Source organism: Penaeus chinensis, chromosome 9 (assembly GCF_019202785.1).
Source record: "Penaeus chinensis breed Huanghai No. 1 chromosome 9, ASM1920278v2, whole genome shotgun sequence".
Lineage (NCBI taxonomy): Eukaryota > Metazoa > Arthropoda > Malacostraca > Decapoda > Penaeidae > Penaeus > Penaeus chinensis.
In genome coordinates, this window is record NC_061827.1 from 11171180 (window position 1) to 11188662 (window position 17483).

Below are 17483 nucleotides of genomic sequence, written 5' to 3' on the forward strand. Positions count from 1 at the left end.
GCATACATATATACTCACGCATGCATATATATTTTGTAAATTACCCAGGCAAAGTGTTAATGGTAGTTGTTGATTTTGCAGATAATACTTGAAACACGAATTAAAAACATATTACATATATACACAAATATATTTATATAGAAGTGTGCGTGTGACTGTGCGTAAATATATAGATACAAACACATATGTATGTATATGTGTATATATATATCTGTATATAAATGATGATGTAGTATTGGAATATCTATAACGACACATAATTAGTACTGAATCTTTTACCGCATGGTTGTATCGTATGCATTCACTTAAATTACTTAGTTAAAATCTGGAAGTTTCAAGAAATTTCGAATCAAGATGTTGCCAAGTATAACATAATCCTGCGTCCAAACGAAGGTGGATTTTGGGCACACATCCAACTCGCGCCACATAAAAGCAACAGCAGCCGCCTTCTGACAGACACAACAGAAACAACACTCCCTGAGAGAACAAAGGAAGCTTTAGCTTTACATTTCCACGAGACTTACGCTAGAAAAATGGAGAACAAGAATACTACCACCCTTACTGAACAGAAACTGGAAGAATCTAAATGCAATGAGGATTCACTTCTCCCCATCGCTGAGAAGGGACTTTTCTTCCATGATTCCTTCTTCGAGGATATTCGGAAGCACTTTGAGACAGCCATCGACCAAATCCTGGATACGTGGGGAGTGAGCAAATCCGTGAGTGATCTCATGAGTAGCTACAGACGTGTAAGAGAGCGCAATTTGCAGCAAGAAAACCAAGTCATGGCCTTCAGCGAAGACGACCAGAATCACAAGGTTAGTTTTACAATCTAAAAATCATGTGGATCGCAAATATTCATATACATGAAAGAAAGATGTTAAAACACTGAAAAATTTAAGATATATTTTTTTCAGAAATGATCTAAGTCACGGAAACATTATTTAGATACAAGGAAAATACAAGAAACATTTTCTTAATTGATTCTATATACAGGTTGTGCTGGATGTTCATGACTTCAAGAGTGGAGACGTTAAGGTTAGAGTGGAAGACAATCAGGTGATGGTGGAAGGTCGAATAGAAAAGGAAGAGGACGACTTCAAGTCCATGAAAAGCTTCTATCGACGTTTCAACTTCCCAGGCAAAGTGAACATGGAGGCCTTGACTTCTGCAATGTCTTCCGATGGCGTCTTGACTATCACGGCTCCGAAGATTCCACAGGCAGCATAGAAAAATATTTAATGAGCTAAAATGATGATATAAGTTAAAATATAATGTATGTCTAACTATATATTAATGATTTGCAGACTATAGAAATTAAGTTCATTTATTTATGTATTATTTTTAATAAATCGTATTTGTTTACATTTGTGTGTTACATTGCTTATTTTCGCGAAAATAATCGAAAAAATACCATCGGTTGCTTACTGTTGCATAAATTTCATAACAGATGGTTCTTCGAAACTCATGAAGAAAAATGCGTTCTAAATGCAAAGAGGATTCACTACTAACTACTGTAACCTGTGCCATGTTTACTAGTTTAAACCTCGCTGCCGAGCCAGACTTGGCCCGCTGAGGGCTTCCTATGGCATACCACGTGATTCGAAGGAGTAAAAAAACAAAGTTAAACAAAATAAAAGGGACAGAGGCAGAGACAGAATGTGTATCGCAGTTCGTTACTATTATCAGTGTTTGATTTTTCGTATGTTTCTAAATATTTGCTTTCTATGAAACACTGAATTAAAACGAAAATGTTTTGTAGCCGCAATATGTTTTAAGGGTACAATGAGAAGTAGACGAGTAAGAAGCATACCCAAGCGCTGGGGAAGCCTCAATCACGCAGCGCTGCTGTTTCAGTGACTAGCCACCGTGAGTGACACTCTAGTTATTTTCGTCACGGATACTACGGAAAAGTAAAGCTTGGTATCCGATGATTTCAGTCATCAAGGACAATTAACTTTGGATTCATTCGCCAGAGTAGTACTATGTGTGCACGCTGCTACAAGACAGTCGTGTGCCACACACACTTGAAATGATATATATGTATATATATGTTATGTAAAGATTATATGTATGTTACATTCAAAGTATACATATATACATATTTCAATTTCTATTGATACATATACATATATGTATATAAATATGTAATTATGATATCAATATACTGCATATTTTATATGTATGTATACCTCGCGAACCTATCGAAAAAGCATGGATTGTTTTTATGTCGCATGGATTGCGACACAAAACTTATACACATATATATATACATACATTATGTATATATGTATATACATACATATGCATATACATATACATATACACACACGTATTTATATACATACATATATATACATACGCATGCATATATATTTTGTAAATTACTCATGCAAAGTGTAAATGGTAGCTGTTGATTTTGCAAGAAATACTTGAAAAAAAAAATATTATATATATTTATTTATATACATACATACGTACACACACACACACACACATATATATGTCTGTGTGTGTGTTTATGTGCGTGTAAGGGTAATATAAGTGTACGTGTATGTGCTTATATGTTTATATATATGTATGTATATATGTATATATATATATGGATATCTAAATTTATATAGAAGTGTGTGTGTGGTTGTGCGCAAATATATATATACATATATATACATATGAATGTATATGTTTATGTATATCTGTATATAAATGATGATGTAGTACTTGTATATCTATAACGACGCATAATTAGTATGGAAGCATTTACCGCATGTTTGTATCGTATGTATTCACTTTGATTACTTTGTTAAAATCTGGAAGTTTCAAGAAATTCGAAATCAAGATGTTGCCAAGCATACCATAATCTTGCGTCCAAACTAAGGTGGACATTGGGCACACATCCAACTCGCGCCACATAAAAGCAGCAGCAGCCGCCTTCTGATAGACACAACCGAAACAACACTCCGTGAGAGAACAGAACAAGCTTTAGCTTTATCTACATTTCCACGAGACTTGCGCTAGAGAAAAATGGAGAACAAGAATACTACCACCCTTACTGAACAGACATCGGAAGAATCTAAATGCAACGAAGATTCAGTTCTCCCCATCACTGAGAAGGGACTTTTCTTCCATGATTCCTTCTTCGAGGATATTCGGAAGCACTTTGAGACAGCCATCGACCAAATCCTGGATACGTGGGGAGAAAGCAAATCCGTGAGTGATCTCATGAGTAGCTACAGACGTGTAAGAGAGCGCAATTTGCAGCAAGAGAACCAAGTCATGGCCTTCAGTGAAGACGACCAGAATCACAAGGTTAGTTTTACAATCTAAAAATCATGTGGATCGCAAATATTCATATACATGAAAGAAAGAAGGAATCGGTAAAAAAATGAAAATTTGAAGATTTTTTCAGAAATGATCTAGGTCACGGAAACAGATTATTTAGATACAAGGAAAACACAATAAAATACTTTTAATTGATTCTATATACAGGTTGTGCTAGATGTTCATGACTTCAAGAGTGGAGACGTTAAGGTTAGAGTGGAAGACAATGAGGTGGTGGTGGAAGGTCGAGTGGAAAAGGAAGAGGACGACTTCAAGTCCATGAAAAGCTTCTATCGACATTTCAATTTCCCAGGCAAAGTGAACATGGAGGCCGTGACTTCCGCAATGTCTTCCGATGGCGTCTTGACTGTCACGGCTCCGAAGATTCCATAGGCAGCATAGGAAATCATATTCCATTATCTGAAATTGTAATCTAATTTTAAATGTACGTTTAAGTAACAATTTATTTTTCTTCAGGATAATGTTAAGATAAATAAAGCTTTTACTATTTTTAAAATAAATTATACTTGTTTTCATGTGTGTATGACTTTACTTGCCTTCCTTTTTTCGTGAACTTATTGAAATGAAAAAAAACAAAAAACATCGACTGTCGCATATATTGCATAGAAGAGGGTTCTTCGAAACTCTTGAAGAAAAGGTACGTGTCAAATGCAAAGAGGGTTCACTTTTTGTGACCTGTGCTTCCATGATTCTTTTTCGAAAAACTAATAAAAACTAATATTGGTCCACCGAGTGCTTCATGTACAACATAAGACAACCTTGAATAATCCTTTTAGGAGACATGTACATTTTAAAGCATTACAGGTTGTTAGGATAACATGAACAAATAAATAAATGGATAGTTTTTGTCAATTACCCAGGCAGGAAATACTTGACATGTATAAGGATATATGTATGTTATAATTATATATATCATATACAGATACACATGTGTATATACATATAATTTTTTCACACAGTTATATTTATGTAGATAAACACACACACATATATATACACATATATACAGATGCATATGTATATATCATACGTGCATATATATACATATACTTATAAATAACAAAAAAATAATTGAAGATATATATATAAACGCGTGCGTGTGTTTGTAGTTGTACTTCTACTATAAATATACCTATCTACAGATATGTGTTTGTGTGTCTATTCATAGGATGGGCATATAGATGATTCCACAGAAAACATTTAATTTGCTGAAATTATAATCTAATCTTAAAGACAATGAATGCTAAAGTGATTGTTTATTTTAGATAATATCAAAAAAATAAAATAAAAAGTCTGTCTTCCTTTTCGGATTGTTATTGTTGCATCGTTTTCATAACAGATAGTCCTTCGAAACTTTCAGAAGAAAATAAAGTACCAAATGCAAAGAGAGTTCACTTCTTCCGATTGTTGTGATCTGTGTTTCTATGATTATTTTTCAATGATATTAATTAAAAAGGAACAATCGATTACCAAGCACTTTGTGCAAGAGGAAACTTACATCACTCTGAGTGATCCTTTAAGAAATAATGATAACATGTTAAAGGGTTAGTTGTCGGGTTTATATGGGCAATTACTCAAATTACTGTTTTTTTTTTGTTTTGTTTTTTTTGTATATTTCCGAGGCAAATTGTACAAGGAAGCTATTAATTTTGCAGGAAATATATTAAATGATATGGGCACAGGCAGATATACAAAGTAAATATATATGTAAATCGACATACATCCATATATATACATACATATATATGTATATGTATACGCACATATACACACATATATATATTACATATATAATATATACATGTGTATATACTTATATGTGTATGTTTACATGCATTTATACACACACACACACATATATGTATATTAAATATACACACACATGTATATAATATATTCATATATATGTGTATGTGTAAACACGCTACTGTGTATATATATATGTATGTATATATTTTTATATGTATATAAATATATATAAACAAATATGTGTGTGTTTAAGTACACTCACGCACATATATAGATATGTATACTGGCATTCATATATATATATACACACAATCACATGTGTGCACATATATAGTCCCTTTAAACAAATATGTAGATATATACAGATACAGATAAACATACAGTATATGTACACATACATTGTCCTTATACACACCCAAAATATGTTTGTGCATGTGTGTGCGTATGTGCATATAGTATATCTATATATACAGGTATGTGTGTATATAGATATATCTTTTTGTGTCTATATATAAATGATGCCCCTTCAGATGATGTAATATATCAATTAAAACGCATAATTAGTGATAAAGCCTTTACCGTATGATTGTATCGTATGCATTAATTTTAAATTGAGAGCTAGAAGTTTCAAGAAGCTTCAAATGAAGTTATTGCCAATTATTCCGTGACGCGTCCAGATGGAGGTGGAAAGTGGGCGCACACCCAACTCGCGCCACATAAAAGCATCAGCAGCCGCCTCTTGTTAGACACAATATAAACAACACTCTTTGAGAGAACAGAGCAAGCTTTATCTTTATCTACATTTCCAAGCGAAATATGGAGAACAAAAATAATACCACTCTCAGTGAACAAAAAACAGAATCTCCCAAAGAGGACTCACTTCTCCCCATCGTTGAGAAGGGACTTTTCTTCCATGATTCTTACTTCGAGGATATTCGGAAGCACTTTGAGACAGCCATCGACCAAATCCTTGATACGTGGGGAGAGGCCACGTCCGTGAGTGATATCATGAGTAGCTACAGACGTATAAGAGAGCGCAATTTGCAGCAAGAGAACCAAGTCATGGCCTTCAGCGAAGACGACCAGAATCATAAGGTTAGTTTTAGTATTTAAAAACAATGCAGATCGCAATAACACCAATTCTAATAATCGTATGCATAAATAGAACTAACAATCGGTAAAAAAGAAAAAATCAAATTGAAGGTAAGGATTTTTTTTCAGAAATGATCTAGGTCACGCAAACAAATTATTTAAATATTAATGAGATTGAAAAAAAAGAAAAGAAAAAAGAGGGAAAAGCAACTAGTCTTTATTATTATATGTACAGGTGCTGGATGTTCATGACTTCAAGAGTGGAGACGTTAAGGTCAGAGTGGAAGACAATCAGGTGGTGGTGGAAGGCCGAGTGGAAAAGGAAGAGGACGATTTTAAGTCCATGAAAAGCTTCTGTCGACGCTTCAACTTCCCAGGCAAAGTGGCTATGGAGGGCGTGACTTCTGCAATGTCTTCCGATGGCGTCTTGACTATCACAGCTCCGAAGATTCCACAGGCAGCATAGAAAAATATTCAATGAGCTTAAATTATGATATAAGTTAAAATATAATGTATGTCTAATTATTTATTGTAAATTTGTAGAATAGAAATTAAGTTCATTTATTGATGTATTCTTTTTTAAAAATCGTATTTGTTTACATCCGTCTATTACTTTGCTTATTCTTCGCGAAAGTAATCGAAAAAATACCATCGGTTGCTTACTGCTGCATAAATTTCATAACAGATGGTTCTTCGAAACTCATGAAGAGAAATTGCGACCCAAATGCAAAGAGGATTCACTTTTAAGTAGTGTAACCTGTGCCATGTTTACTGGTTTAAACCTGGCTCCACGTGATTCGAACGAGTAAAGATACAAAGTTAAACAAAATAAAAGGGACAGAGACAGAGACATAATGTGTATCGCAGTTCGTTACCATTATCAGGGTTTGAATTTTCGTATGTTTCTGAATATTTGTTTTTCTATGAAACACTGCTGCAATATGTTTTAAGGGTACAATGAGAAGTCGGCGACTATGAAGCATACCCAAGCGCTGGGGAAGCCTGAGTAACCCAGCGTTGCTGTTTCAGTGACTAGCCACCGTGAGTGACTCTTGTTAGTTATTTTCGTCACGGATACTGCGAAAAAGTAAAGCTTGGTATCTGATGATTTCAGTCATCAAGGACAATTAACTTTGGATTCATTCGCCAGAGTAGTACTATGTGTGCACGCTGCTACAAGACAGTCGTGTGCCACACACACTTGAAATGATATATATGTATATATATGTTATGTAATGATTATATGTATGTTACATTTAAAATATACGTATATATACTTATTTTTATTTATATTGATACATATAGATATATGTATATAAATATGTAATTATAATATAAATATACTGCATATTTTATATGTATGTATTCCTCGCGAACCTATCGAAAAAGCATTGATTGTTTTTATGTCGCATGGATTGCGACACAAAACATTTACACACACACACATATATATATATGTATATATATATATATATATACATACATACATATGTGTGTATATATATGTGTATATATTTTGTAAATTACCCAGGCAAAGTGTAAATGGTAGCTGTTGATTTTGCAAGAAATACTTGAAACAGAAAAAAAACCTTTACATATATATACACAAATGGTAAATATATTTATTTATATACATACATACGTACACACACACATACACACACACACACACACACACACATATATATATATGTCTGTGTGTGTGTGTTTATGTACGTGTAAGGATAATATAAGTGTACGTGTATGTGCATATATGTCTATATATATGCATGTATATATGTATATATTTATATATATATGGATATGTATATTTATATATATATACATATGAATGTATATGTGTATATATATCTGTATATAAATGATGATGTAGTTCTGGTATATCTATAACGACGCATAATTAGTATTGAAGCATTTACCGCATGTTTGTATCGTATGTTTTCAATTTAATTACTTTGTTAAAATCTGGAAGTTTCAAGAAATTCGAAATCAAGATGTTGCCAAGCATACCATAATCTTGCGTCCAAACGAAGGTGGACATTGGGCACACATCCAACTCGCGCCACATAAAAGCAGGAGCAGCCGCCTTCTGATTGACACAACAGAAACAACACTCCGTGAGAGAACAGAACAAGGTTTAGCTTTATCTACATTTCCACGAAACTTGCGCTAAAAATAAATGGAGACCAAGAATAATACCACCCTTACTGAACAGACACCGGAAGAATCTAAATGCAATGAGGATTCAGACGTGTAAGAGAGCGCAATTTGCAGCAAGAGAACCAAGTCATGGCCTTCAGTGAAGACGACCAGAATCACAAGGTTAGTTTTACAATCTAAAAATCATGTGGATCGCAAATATTCATATACATGAAAGAAAGAAGAAATCGTTAAAAAAAATAAAATTTGAAGATTTTTAAAAAAATGATCTAGGTCACAGAAACATTATTTAGATACAAGGAAAAGACAATAAAAATACTCTTAATTGATTCTACATACAGGTTGTGCTGGATGTTCATGACTTCAAGAGTGGAGACGTTAAGGTTAGAGTGGAAGACAATGAGGTGGTGGTGGAAGGTCGAGTGGAAAAGAAAGAGGACGACTTCAAGTCCATGAAAAGCTTCTGTCGACGTTTCAACTTCCCAGGCAAAGTGAACATGGAGGCCGTGACTTCCGCAATGTCTTCCGATGGCGTCTTGACTGTCACGGCTCCGAAGATTCCACAGGCAGCATAAAAAATCATATTCAGTTATCTGAAATTTTAATCTAGTTTTAAATGTACGTTTAAGTGACAATTTATTTTTGTTTAGGATAATGTTAAAATGTATAAAGCTTTTGGTAATTTCAAAATAAATGATACTTGTTTACATATGTGTATGACTTTATTTGCTTTCCTTTTTCGCGAACTTATCGAAATAAATAATAATAATAATAATGATAATAATAAAACGACTGTCGCATAAACAGAGGGTTCTTCGAAACGCTGGAATAAAAGGTACAAGTGTCAAATGCAAAAAGGGTTCACTCTTTGTGACCTATGCTTCCATGATTCTTTTTCGAAAGACTAGTAAAAACTAATATTGGTCTACCAAGCGCTTGAATAACCCTTTTAGGAGACATGTACGTTTAAAAGCATTACAGGTTAGTTGTTAGGATCACATGAACAAATTAATCAATGGATAGTTTTTGTCAATTACCTAGGCAGGAAATACTTTACATGTATAAGGAAATATATGTATGTTATAATTATATATATACATATATACACAAATGTATATACATATAGTCTTTCCACACAGTTATATATATGTAGATACACACACACACATATATATATACTCATATGTATATATAATATAAACATACAAATACATATAAATAAACAAATAAATAATAATAAAAAAATATATATATGTATATGCGCGCGCGCTTGTGTTTGTACTTATACTTATCAGTACACATGTATATTTATAGTGATTGTGTGTTTATACATAGGATGGCCATACAGATGATTCCACAGGCAGCATAAGAAAACATTTCATTAGCTGAAATTATAATATAATATTAAAGACAATGAATGCTAAAGTGACTGTATTATTTTAGATAATATTAAACAAAAAAAAAGGTCTGTCTTCCTTTTCCGATTGTTATTGTTGCTTTCATAACAGATAGTCCTTCGAAACTTTCAGAAAAAAAACAAAGTACCAAATGCAAAGAGAGTTCACTTCTTCCGATTGCTGTGACCTGTGTTTCTATGATTATTTTTCAATGATATTAATTAAAATGGAACGATCGGCTACCAAGCGCTTTGTGCAAGAGGAAATTTACATCCCTCTGAGTGACCCTTTAAGAAATAACAAATGATAATATGTTAAAAGGTTAGTTGTCAGGTTTATATGAGTAATTAATCAAATTACTGTTTTTTGTATATTTCCGAGGCATAGTGTAAATGGAAGCTATTAATTTTGCAGGATATATATTAAATGATGTGGGCATAGACAGATATACAAAGTAGATATATATGTAAATAGACATACATTCATATATATATATATATATATATATATACATATATGTGTATGTATAAGCACAGACATACACATCTATGTATATGTTATATATATATATATATATATATATATATATATATATATATATATATATATAAATGTGATATATATACACATGTGTATATACATATATATGTATATGTTTACATGCATTGATACACATACAGACACAGACACACACATATATGTATAAGAAATATACATACACATGTATGTATATTTTACCGTATGATTGTATTGTATGCATTCATTTAAACTTAGAACTAGAAGTTTCAAGAAGTTGTTGCCAAGCATTCCGTGACGCGTCCGGATGGAGGTGGAAAGTGGGCGCACACCCAACTCGCGCCACATAAATGCATCAGCCGCCGCCTCTTGCTAGACACAATATAAACAACACTCCGTGAGAGAACAGAGCAAGCGGTAGCTTTATCTACATTTCCAAGAGAAATATGGAGAACAAAAATACTAGCACTCTCAATGAACAGAAACCAGAATCTCCCAAAGAGGATTCACTTCTTCCCATCGTTGAGAAGGGCCCTTTCTTCCATGATTCTTTCTTCGAGGATATTCAGAAGCACTTTGAGACAGCCATCGACCAAATCCTTGATACGTGGGGAGAAGCCAGGTCAGTGAGTGATCTCATGAGTAGCTACAGACGCGTAAGAGAGCGCAATTTACAGCAAGAGAACCAAGTCATGGCCTTCAGGGAAGACGACCAGAAGCACAAGGTTAGTTTTAGTATATGAAAACAATGCAGATCCCCAAAACGCCAATTCTAAATAAGAGAAACAATTGTTTAAAAAGAAAATCAAATTGAAGGTAAGGTTTTTTTTCTGAAATTATCTAGGTCACGCAAACAGAATATTTAGATATCTATTAAAATGAAAAAGAAAAAGAAAACAAATACTCTTCACTGATTCTATATACAGGTTGTGCTGGATGTTCATGACTTCAAGAATGGAGACGTTAAGGTCAGAGTGGAAGACAATCAGTTGGTGGTTGAAGGCCGAGTGGAAAAGGAAGAGGATGACTTCAAGTCCATGAAAACCTTCTGTCGACGCTTCAACTTCCCAGGAAAAGTGGCTATGGAGGGCGTGACTTCTGCAATGTCTTCCGATGGCGTCTTGACTGTCACGGCTCCGAAGATTCCACAGGCAGCATAGGAAATCATATTCCATTATCTGAAATTGTAATCTAATTTTAAATGTACGTTTAAGCAACAATTATTTTTTCGTCAGGATAATGTTAAAATGAATAAAGCTTTTGATATTTTTAAAATAAATTATACTTGTTTACATTGCCTTCCTTTTTCGCCACTTATCGAAATGAAAAAAAAAAAAAAAAAAAAAAAAACACATCGACTGTCGCATAAATTGCATAGAAGAGGGTTCTTCGAAACTTGAAGAAAAGGTGCAAGTGCCAAATGCAAAGAGGGTTGACTATATGTGACCTGTGCTTCCATGATTCTTTTTTGGAAAAAAATATTTAAAACTAATATTGGTCTACCGAGTGCTTCATGTACAACATAAGGCAACCTTGAATAACCCTTTTAGGAGACATGTACATTTAAAAGCATTACGGGTTGTTAGGATCACATGAACAAATAAATCAATGGATAGTTTTTGTCAATTAAGGCAGAAAATACTTGACATGTATAAGGAAATATATGTATGTTACAATTATTTATATTATATTCATATACACATCTGTATATACATATAATCATTTCACACAGTTATATTTATGTAGATAAACACACACATATGTATATATACATATATAAGCTTCCATGTACACTTTGCTTCGGAAATATACAAAAAATAGATATTTGATTAATTGCTCATATAAACTTAACAACTAACCCTTTAACATATTATCTTTTATTATTTCTGAAAGGGTGACTCAGAGGGATGTAAGTTTCCTCTTGCACAAAGCGCTTGGTAATCGATTGTTCCATTCTCATTAATATCACTTCATTAAAAAATAATCATAGAAACACAGGTCACAACAACTTTTTTCTAAAAGTTTCGAAGTACTATCTGTTATGAAAACAATGCAACAATAAAAATCGGAAAAGGGAGACAAACAGTTCTTTTAATATTATCTAAAATAATACACAATCACTTTAGCATTCATTGTCTTTAAGATTAGATTATAATTTCGGCTAATGAAATGTTTGTTTATGCTGCATGTGGAATCATCTATATGGCCATCCTATGTATAGACACATACACACTATAAATATACATGTGCACAGATAAGGATAAGTACAAACACACACGCGCACGCATATATATATATTCATTTAATTATTTGTTTTTTTATATGTATATGTATATATGTTTATGTTATATATATACTTATATGAGTATATATGTATGTGTATATATGTATATATATGTGTGTGTGTGTATCTACATAAATGTAGCTGTGTGAAAAGATTATATGTATATACATGTGTGTATATGTATAAATATAATCATACATTACATATATTTCCTTATACATGTCAAATATTTCCTGCCTTGGTAGTTGAAAAAAACTATCCATTTATTTATTTGTTCATGTGATCCTAACAACTAACCTGAAGCGCTTGGTAGACCAATTTTAGTTTTTACTAGTTTTTCGAAAAAGAATCATGGAAGCGCAGGTCACAAATAGGGATCCCTCTTTGCATCTGACACTTGCGCCTTTTCTTCAAGAGTTTCGAAGAACCCTCTGTTGTGCAGTTTATGCGACAGTCAATGTTTTTTTTTTTTTTTCGATAAGTTCGCCCAAAAGGAAGGCAAGTATAGTCATACACACATATAAACAAGTATCATTTATTTTAAAAATAGCAAAAGCTTCATTTTAACATTATCCTAAACAAAAATAAATTGTCATTTAAACGTACATTTAAAATTAGATGACAGTTTCAAATAATGGAATATGATTTACTATGCTGCCTGTGGAATCCTCGGAGCCGTGACAGTCAAGACGCCATCGGAAGACATTGCGTAAGTCATGGCCTCCATGTTCACTTTGCCTGGGAAGTTGAAACGTCGGTAGAAGTTTTTCATGGATTTGAAGTCGTCCTCTTCCTTTTCCACTCGACCTTCCACCACCACCTGATTGTCTTCCACTCTAACCTTAACGTCTCCACTCTTGAAGTCATGAACATCCAGCACAACCTGTATATAGAATCATCTAAGAAAAAGTTTTTTTGTATTTTCCTTGTATCTTAATAATCTGTTTCCGTGACCTATATCATTTTTGAAAAACATTTATTTCTTTTAACGATTTCTTCTTACTTTCGTGTAAATGAATATTTGCGATCCACATGATTTTTAAATTGTAAAACTAACCTTGTGATTCTGGTCGTCTTCACTGAAGGCCATGACTTGGTTCTCTTGCTGCAAATTGCGCCCTCTTACACGTCTGTAGCTACTCATGAGATCACTCACGGATTTGCTTTCTCCCCACCTATCCAGGATTTGGTCGATGGCTGTCTCAAAGTGCTTCCGAATATCCTCGAAGAAGGAATCATGGAAGAAAAGTCCCTTCTCAGCGATGGGGAGAACTGAATCTTCGTTGCATTTAGATTCTTCCGGTGTCTGTTCAGTAAGGGTGGTAGTATTCTTGTTCTCCATTTTTCTCTAGCGCAAGGTTCGTGGAAATGTAGATAAAGCTAAACCTTGTTCTGTTCTCTCACGGAGTGTTGTTTCTGTTGTGTCTATCAGAAGGCGGCTGCTCCTGCTTTTATGTGGCGCGAGTTGGATGTGTGCCCAATGTCCACCTTCATTTGGACGCAAGATTATAGTATGCTTGGCAACATCTTGATTTCGAATATCTTGAAACTTCCAGATTTTAACAAAGTAATTAAATTGAATACATACGATACAAACATGCGGTAAATGCTTCAATACTAATTATGCGTCGTTATAGATATACCAGAACTACATCATCATTTATATACAGATATATATACACATATACATTCATATGTATATATATATAAATATACATATCCATATATATATAAATATATACATATATACATGCATATATATAGACATATATGCACATACACGTACACTTATATTATCCTTACACGTACATTAACACACACACACAGACATATATATATATATATATATATATGTGTGTGTGTGTGAGTGTGTGTGTGTGTATGTGTGTGTGTACGTATGTATGTATATAAATAAATATATTTACCATTTGTGTATAAATATGTAAAGGTTTTATTTTCTGTTTCAAGTATTTCTTGCAAAATCAACAGCTACCATTTACACTTTGCCTGGGTAATTTACAAAATATATACACATATATACACATATGTATATATATATATGTGTGTAAATGTTTTGTGTCGCAATCCATGCGACATAAAAACAATCCATGCTTTTTCGATAGGTTCGCGAGGAATACATACATATAAAATATGCAGTATATTTATATTATAATTACATATTTATATACATATATCTATATGTATCAATATAAATAAAAATATGTATATATACGTATATTTTAAATGTAACATACATATAATCATTACATAACATATATATATATACATATATATCATTTCAAGTGTGTGTGGCACACGACTGTCTTGTAGCAGCGTGCACACATAGTACTACTCTGGCGAATGAATCCAAAGTTAATTGTCCTTGATGACTGAAATCATCGGATACCAAGCTTTACTTTTTCGCAGTATCCGTGACGAAAATAACTAGCAAGAGTGTCACTCACGGTGGCTAGTCACTGAAACAGCAGCGCTGGGTTACTGAGGCTTCCCCAGCGCTTGGGTATGCTTCATAGTCGCCGACTTCTCATTGTACCCTTAAAACATATTGCGGCAGTGTTTCATAGAAAAAAAAAAAATTATTTAGAAACATACGAAAATTCAAACCCTGATAATAGTAACGAACTGCGATACACACTATGTCTCTGTCTCTGTCCCTTTTATTTTGTTTAACTTTGTATCTTTACTCGTTCGAATCACGTGGTATGCTATAAAACGCCCTCAGGGGGCCAAATGTGGCTCGGGAGCCAGGTTTAAACCAGTAAACATGGCACAGGTTACACTACTTAAAAGTGAATCCTCTTTGCATTTGGGTCGCAATTTCTCTTCATGAGTTTCGAAGAACCATCTGTTATGAAATTTATGCAGCAGTAAGTAACCGATGGTATTTTTTCGATTACTTTCGCGAAAAATAAGCAAAGTAATACACGGATGTAAACAAATACGATTTATTAAAAAGAATACATCAATAAATGAACTTAATTTCTATTCTACAAATTTACAATAAATAATTAGACATACATTATATTTAAACTTATATCATAATTTAAGCTCATTAAATATTTTTCTATGCTGCCTGTGGAATCTTCGGAGCTGCGATAGTCAAGACGCCATCGGAGGACATTGCAGAAGTCACGCCCTCCATAGCCACTTTGCCTGGGAAGTTGAAGCGTCGACAGAAGCTTTTCATGGACTTGAATTCGTCCTCTTCCTTTTCCACTCTACCTTCCACCACCACCTGATTGTCTTCCACTCTGACCTTAACGTCTCCACTCTTGAAGTCATGAACATCCAGCACAACCTGTATATATAATAATAAAGACTAGTTGCTTTTCCCTCTTTTTTCTTTTCTTTTTTTTAATCTCATTAATATTTAAATAATATGTTTGCGTGACCTAGATCATTTCTGAAAAAAATCCTTACCTTCAATTTGATTTTTTCTTTTTTACCGATTGTTAGTTCTATTTATGCATACGATTATTAGAATTGGTGTTATTGCGATCTGCATTGTTTTTAAATACTAAAACTAACCTTATGATTCTGGTCGTCTTCGCTGAAGGCCATGACTTGGTTCTCTTGCTGCAAATTGCGCTCTCTTATACGTCTGTAGCTACTCATGAGATCACTCACGGACGTGGCCTCTCCCCACGTATCCAGGATTTGGTCGATGGCTGTCTCAAAGTGCTTCCGAATATCCTCGAAGTAAGAATCATGGAAGAAAAGTCCCTTCTCAACGATGGGCAGAAGTGAGTCCTCTTTGGGAGATTCTGTTTTTTGTTCACTGAGAGTGGTATTATTTTCATTCTCCATATTTCGCTTGGAAATGTAGATAAAGATAAAGCTTGCTCTGTTCTCTCAAAGGGTATTGTTTATATTGTGTCTAACAAGAGGCGGCTGCTGATGCTTTTATGTGGCGCGAGTTGGGTGTGCGCCCACTTTCCACCTCCATCTGGACGCGTCACGGAATGCTTGGCAATAACTTCATTTGAAGCTTCTTGTAACTTCTAGCTCTCAATTTAAAAGGAATGCATACGATACAATCATACGGTAAAAGCTTTATTACTAACTATGCGTTTTTTATTGATATATTCCATCATCTAAAGGGGTGTCATTTATATATAAACACAAAAAGATATATATATACACTCAAACACACATGCATGTGTGTATATATAGAGATATATTATATACAAATACGCACACACATGCGCAAACATACTTTTTATGTGTGTATAAGGACAATGTATGTGTACACATACTATATGTTTATCTGTACCTGTATATATCTACATATATGTTTAAAGGGACTATATATGTGCACACATGTGATTGTGTGTGTATATATGAATGTCTGTATACATATCTATATATGTGCATGAGTGTACATAAACACAAACACATATATATGTATATATTATATACATGTGTATGTACATTTAATATACATATATGTGTGTGTCTGTGTGTGTGTATATATAAATGTATGTAAACATATACATATATATGTATATACACATGTATATCTTATATATATATATATATGATAATACTTATATGTGTATGTGTGTGCTTATACATATACATATATATGTGTATATATGGATGTATGTCTATTTACATATATATCTACTTTCTTTATCTGCCTGTGCCCATATCATTTAATACATTTCCTGCAAAATTAATAGCTTCCATGTACACTTTGCTTCGGAAATATACAAAAAATAGATATTTGATTAATTGCTCATATAAACTTAACAACTAACCCTTTAACATATTATCTTTTATTATTTCTGAAAGGGTGACTCAGAGGGATGTAAGTTTCCTCTTGCACAAAGCGCTTGGTAATCGATTGTTCCTTTTTAATTAATATCATTAAAAAATAATCATAGAAACACAGGTCACAACAACTTTTTTCTAAAAGTTTC

At 33.3% G+C, this 17483-nt stretch overlaps 5 protein-coding genes across 5 annotated transcripts; 4 read left to right on the forward strand and 1 right to left on the reverse strand.

Moving 5' to 3' along the window:
• The first annotated feature begins 483 nt into the window (after window positions 1-483).
• On the forward strand, window positions 484-1365 carry LOC125029302 (protein lethal(2)essential for life-like). Its single transcript, XM_047619212.1, has 2 exons — window positions 484-818; window positions 997-1365. Exons 1-2 carry the CDS (start codon window positions 534-536, stop codon window positions 1228-1230), a joined length of 519 nt encoding a protein of 172 aa, XP_047475168.1. The 5' UTR covers window positions 484-533; the 3' UTR covers window positions 1231-1365.
• Window positions 1366-2804: 1439 nt separating this feature from the next.
• LOC125029177 (protein lethal(2)essential for life-like) lies at window positions 2805-3855 on the forward strand. The gene is made up of 2 exons (XM_047619031.1): window positions 2805-3309; window positions 3490-3855. Exons 1-2 carry the CDS (start codon window positions 3025-3027, stop codon window positions 3712-3714), a joined length of 510 nt encoding a protein of 169 aa, XP_047474987.1. The 5' UTR covers window positions 2805-3024; the 3' UTR covers window positions 3715-3855.
• A 2023-nt stretch (window positions 3856-5878) lies between these two features.
• LOC125028644 (protein lethal(2)essential for life-like) lies at window positions 5879-8918 on the forward strand. Its single transcript, XM_047618118.1, has 2 exons — window positions 5879-6186; window positions 8685-8918. Exons 1-2 carry the CDS (start codon window positions 5908-5910, stop codon window positions 8916-8918), a joined length of 513 nt encoding a protein of 170 aa, XP_047474074.1. The 5' UTR covers window positions 5879-5907.
• Window positions 8919-10647: 1729 nt separating this feature from the next.
• On the forward strand, window positions 10648-11865 carry LOC125028529 (protein lethal(2)essential for life-like). Its single transcript, XM_047617897.1, has 2 exons — window positions 10648-10981; window positions 11183-11865. The coding sequence occupies exons 1-2, from the start codon at window positions 10703-10705 to the stop codon at window positions 11414-11416; spliced, it is 513 nt and encodes a 170-aa protein (XP_047473853.1). The 5' UTR covers window positions 10648-10702; the 3' UTR covers window positions 11417-11865.
• A 3760-nt stretch (window positions 11866-15625) lies between these two features.
• LOC125028645 (protein lethal(2)essential for life-like) lies at window positions 15626-16397 on the reverse strand. The gene is made up of 2 exons (XM_047618119.1): window positions 16090-16397; window positions 15626-15859 (listed from the first exon to the last, which is right to left on the reverse strand). The coding sequence occupies exons 1-2, from the start codon at window positions 16366-16368 to the stop codon at window positions 15626-15628; spliced, it is 513 nt and encodes a 170-aa protein (XP_047474075.1). The 5' UTR covers window positions 16369-16397.
• Window positions 16398-17483: the final 1086 nt, after the last annotated feature.

Excerpts from the sequence above, each read along its gene's own strand:
- LOC125029302 (XM_047619212.1), top strand. The coding sequence starts at position 534 with ATGGAGAACAAGAATACTACCACCCTTACTGAACAGAAACTGGAAGAA. Across the intron at positions 819-996 it reads AAGACGACCAGAATCACAAG|GTTGTGCTGGATGTTCATGA; the intron begins GTTAGTTTTACA and ends TTCTATATACAG.
- LOC125029177 (XM_047619031.1), top strand. The coding sequence starts at position 3,025 with ATGGAGAACAAGAATACTACCACCCTTACTGAACAGACATCGGAAGAA. Across the intron at positions 3,310-3,489 it reads AAGACGACCAGAATCACAAG|GTTGTGCTAGATGTTCATGA; the intron begins GTTAGTTTTACA and ends TTCTATATACAG.
- LOC125028644 (XM_047618118.1), top strand. The coding sequence starts at position 5,908 with ATGGAGAACAAAAATAATACCACTCTCAGTGAACAAAAAACAGAATCT. Across the intron at positions 6,187-8,684 it reads AAGACGACCAGAATCATAAG|GTTGTGCTGGATGTTCATGA; the intron begins GTTAGTTTTAGT and ends TTCTACATACAG.
- LOC125028529 (XM_047617897.1), top strand. The coding sequence starts at position 10,703 with ATGGAGAACAAAAATACTAGCACTCTCAATGAACAGAAACCAGAATCT. Across the intron at positions 10,982-11,182 it reads AAGACGACCAGAAGCACAAG|GTTGTGCTGGATGTTCATGA; the intron begins GTTAGTTTTAGT and ends TTCTATATACAG.
- LOC125028645 (XM_047618119.1), bottom strand. The coding sequence starts at position 16,368 with ATGGAGAATGAAAATAATACCACTCTCAGTGAACAAAAAACAGAATCT. Across the intron at positions 15,860-16,089 it reads AAGACGACCAGAATCATAAG|GTTGTGCTGGATGTTCATGA; the intron begins GTTAGTTTTAGT and ends TTATATATACAG.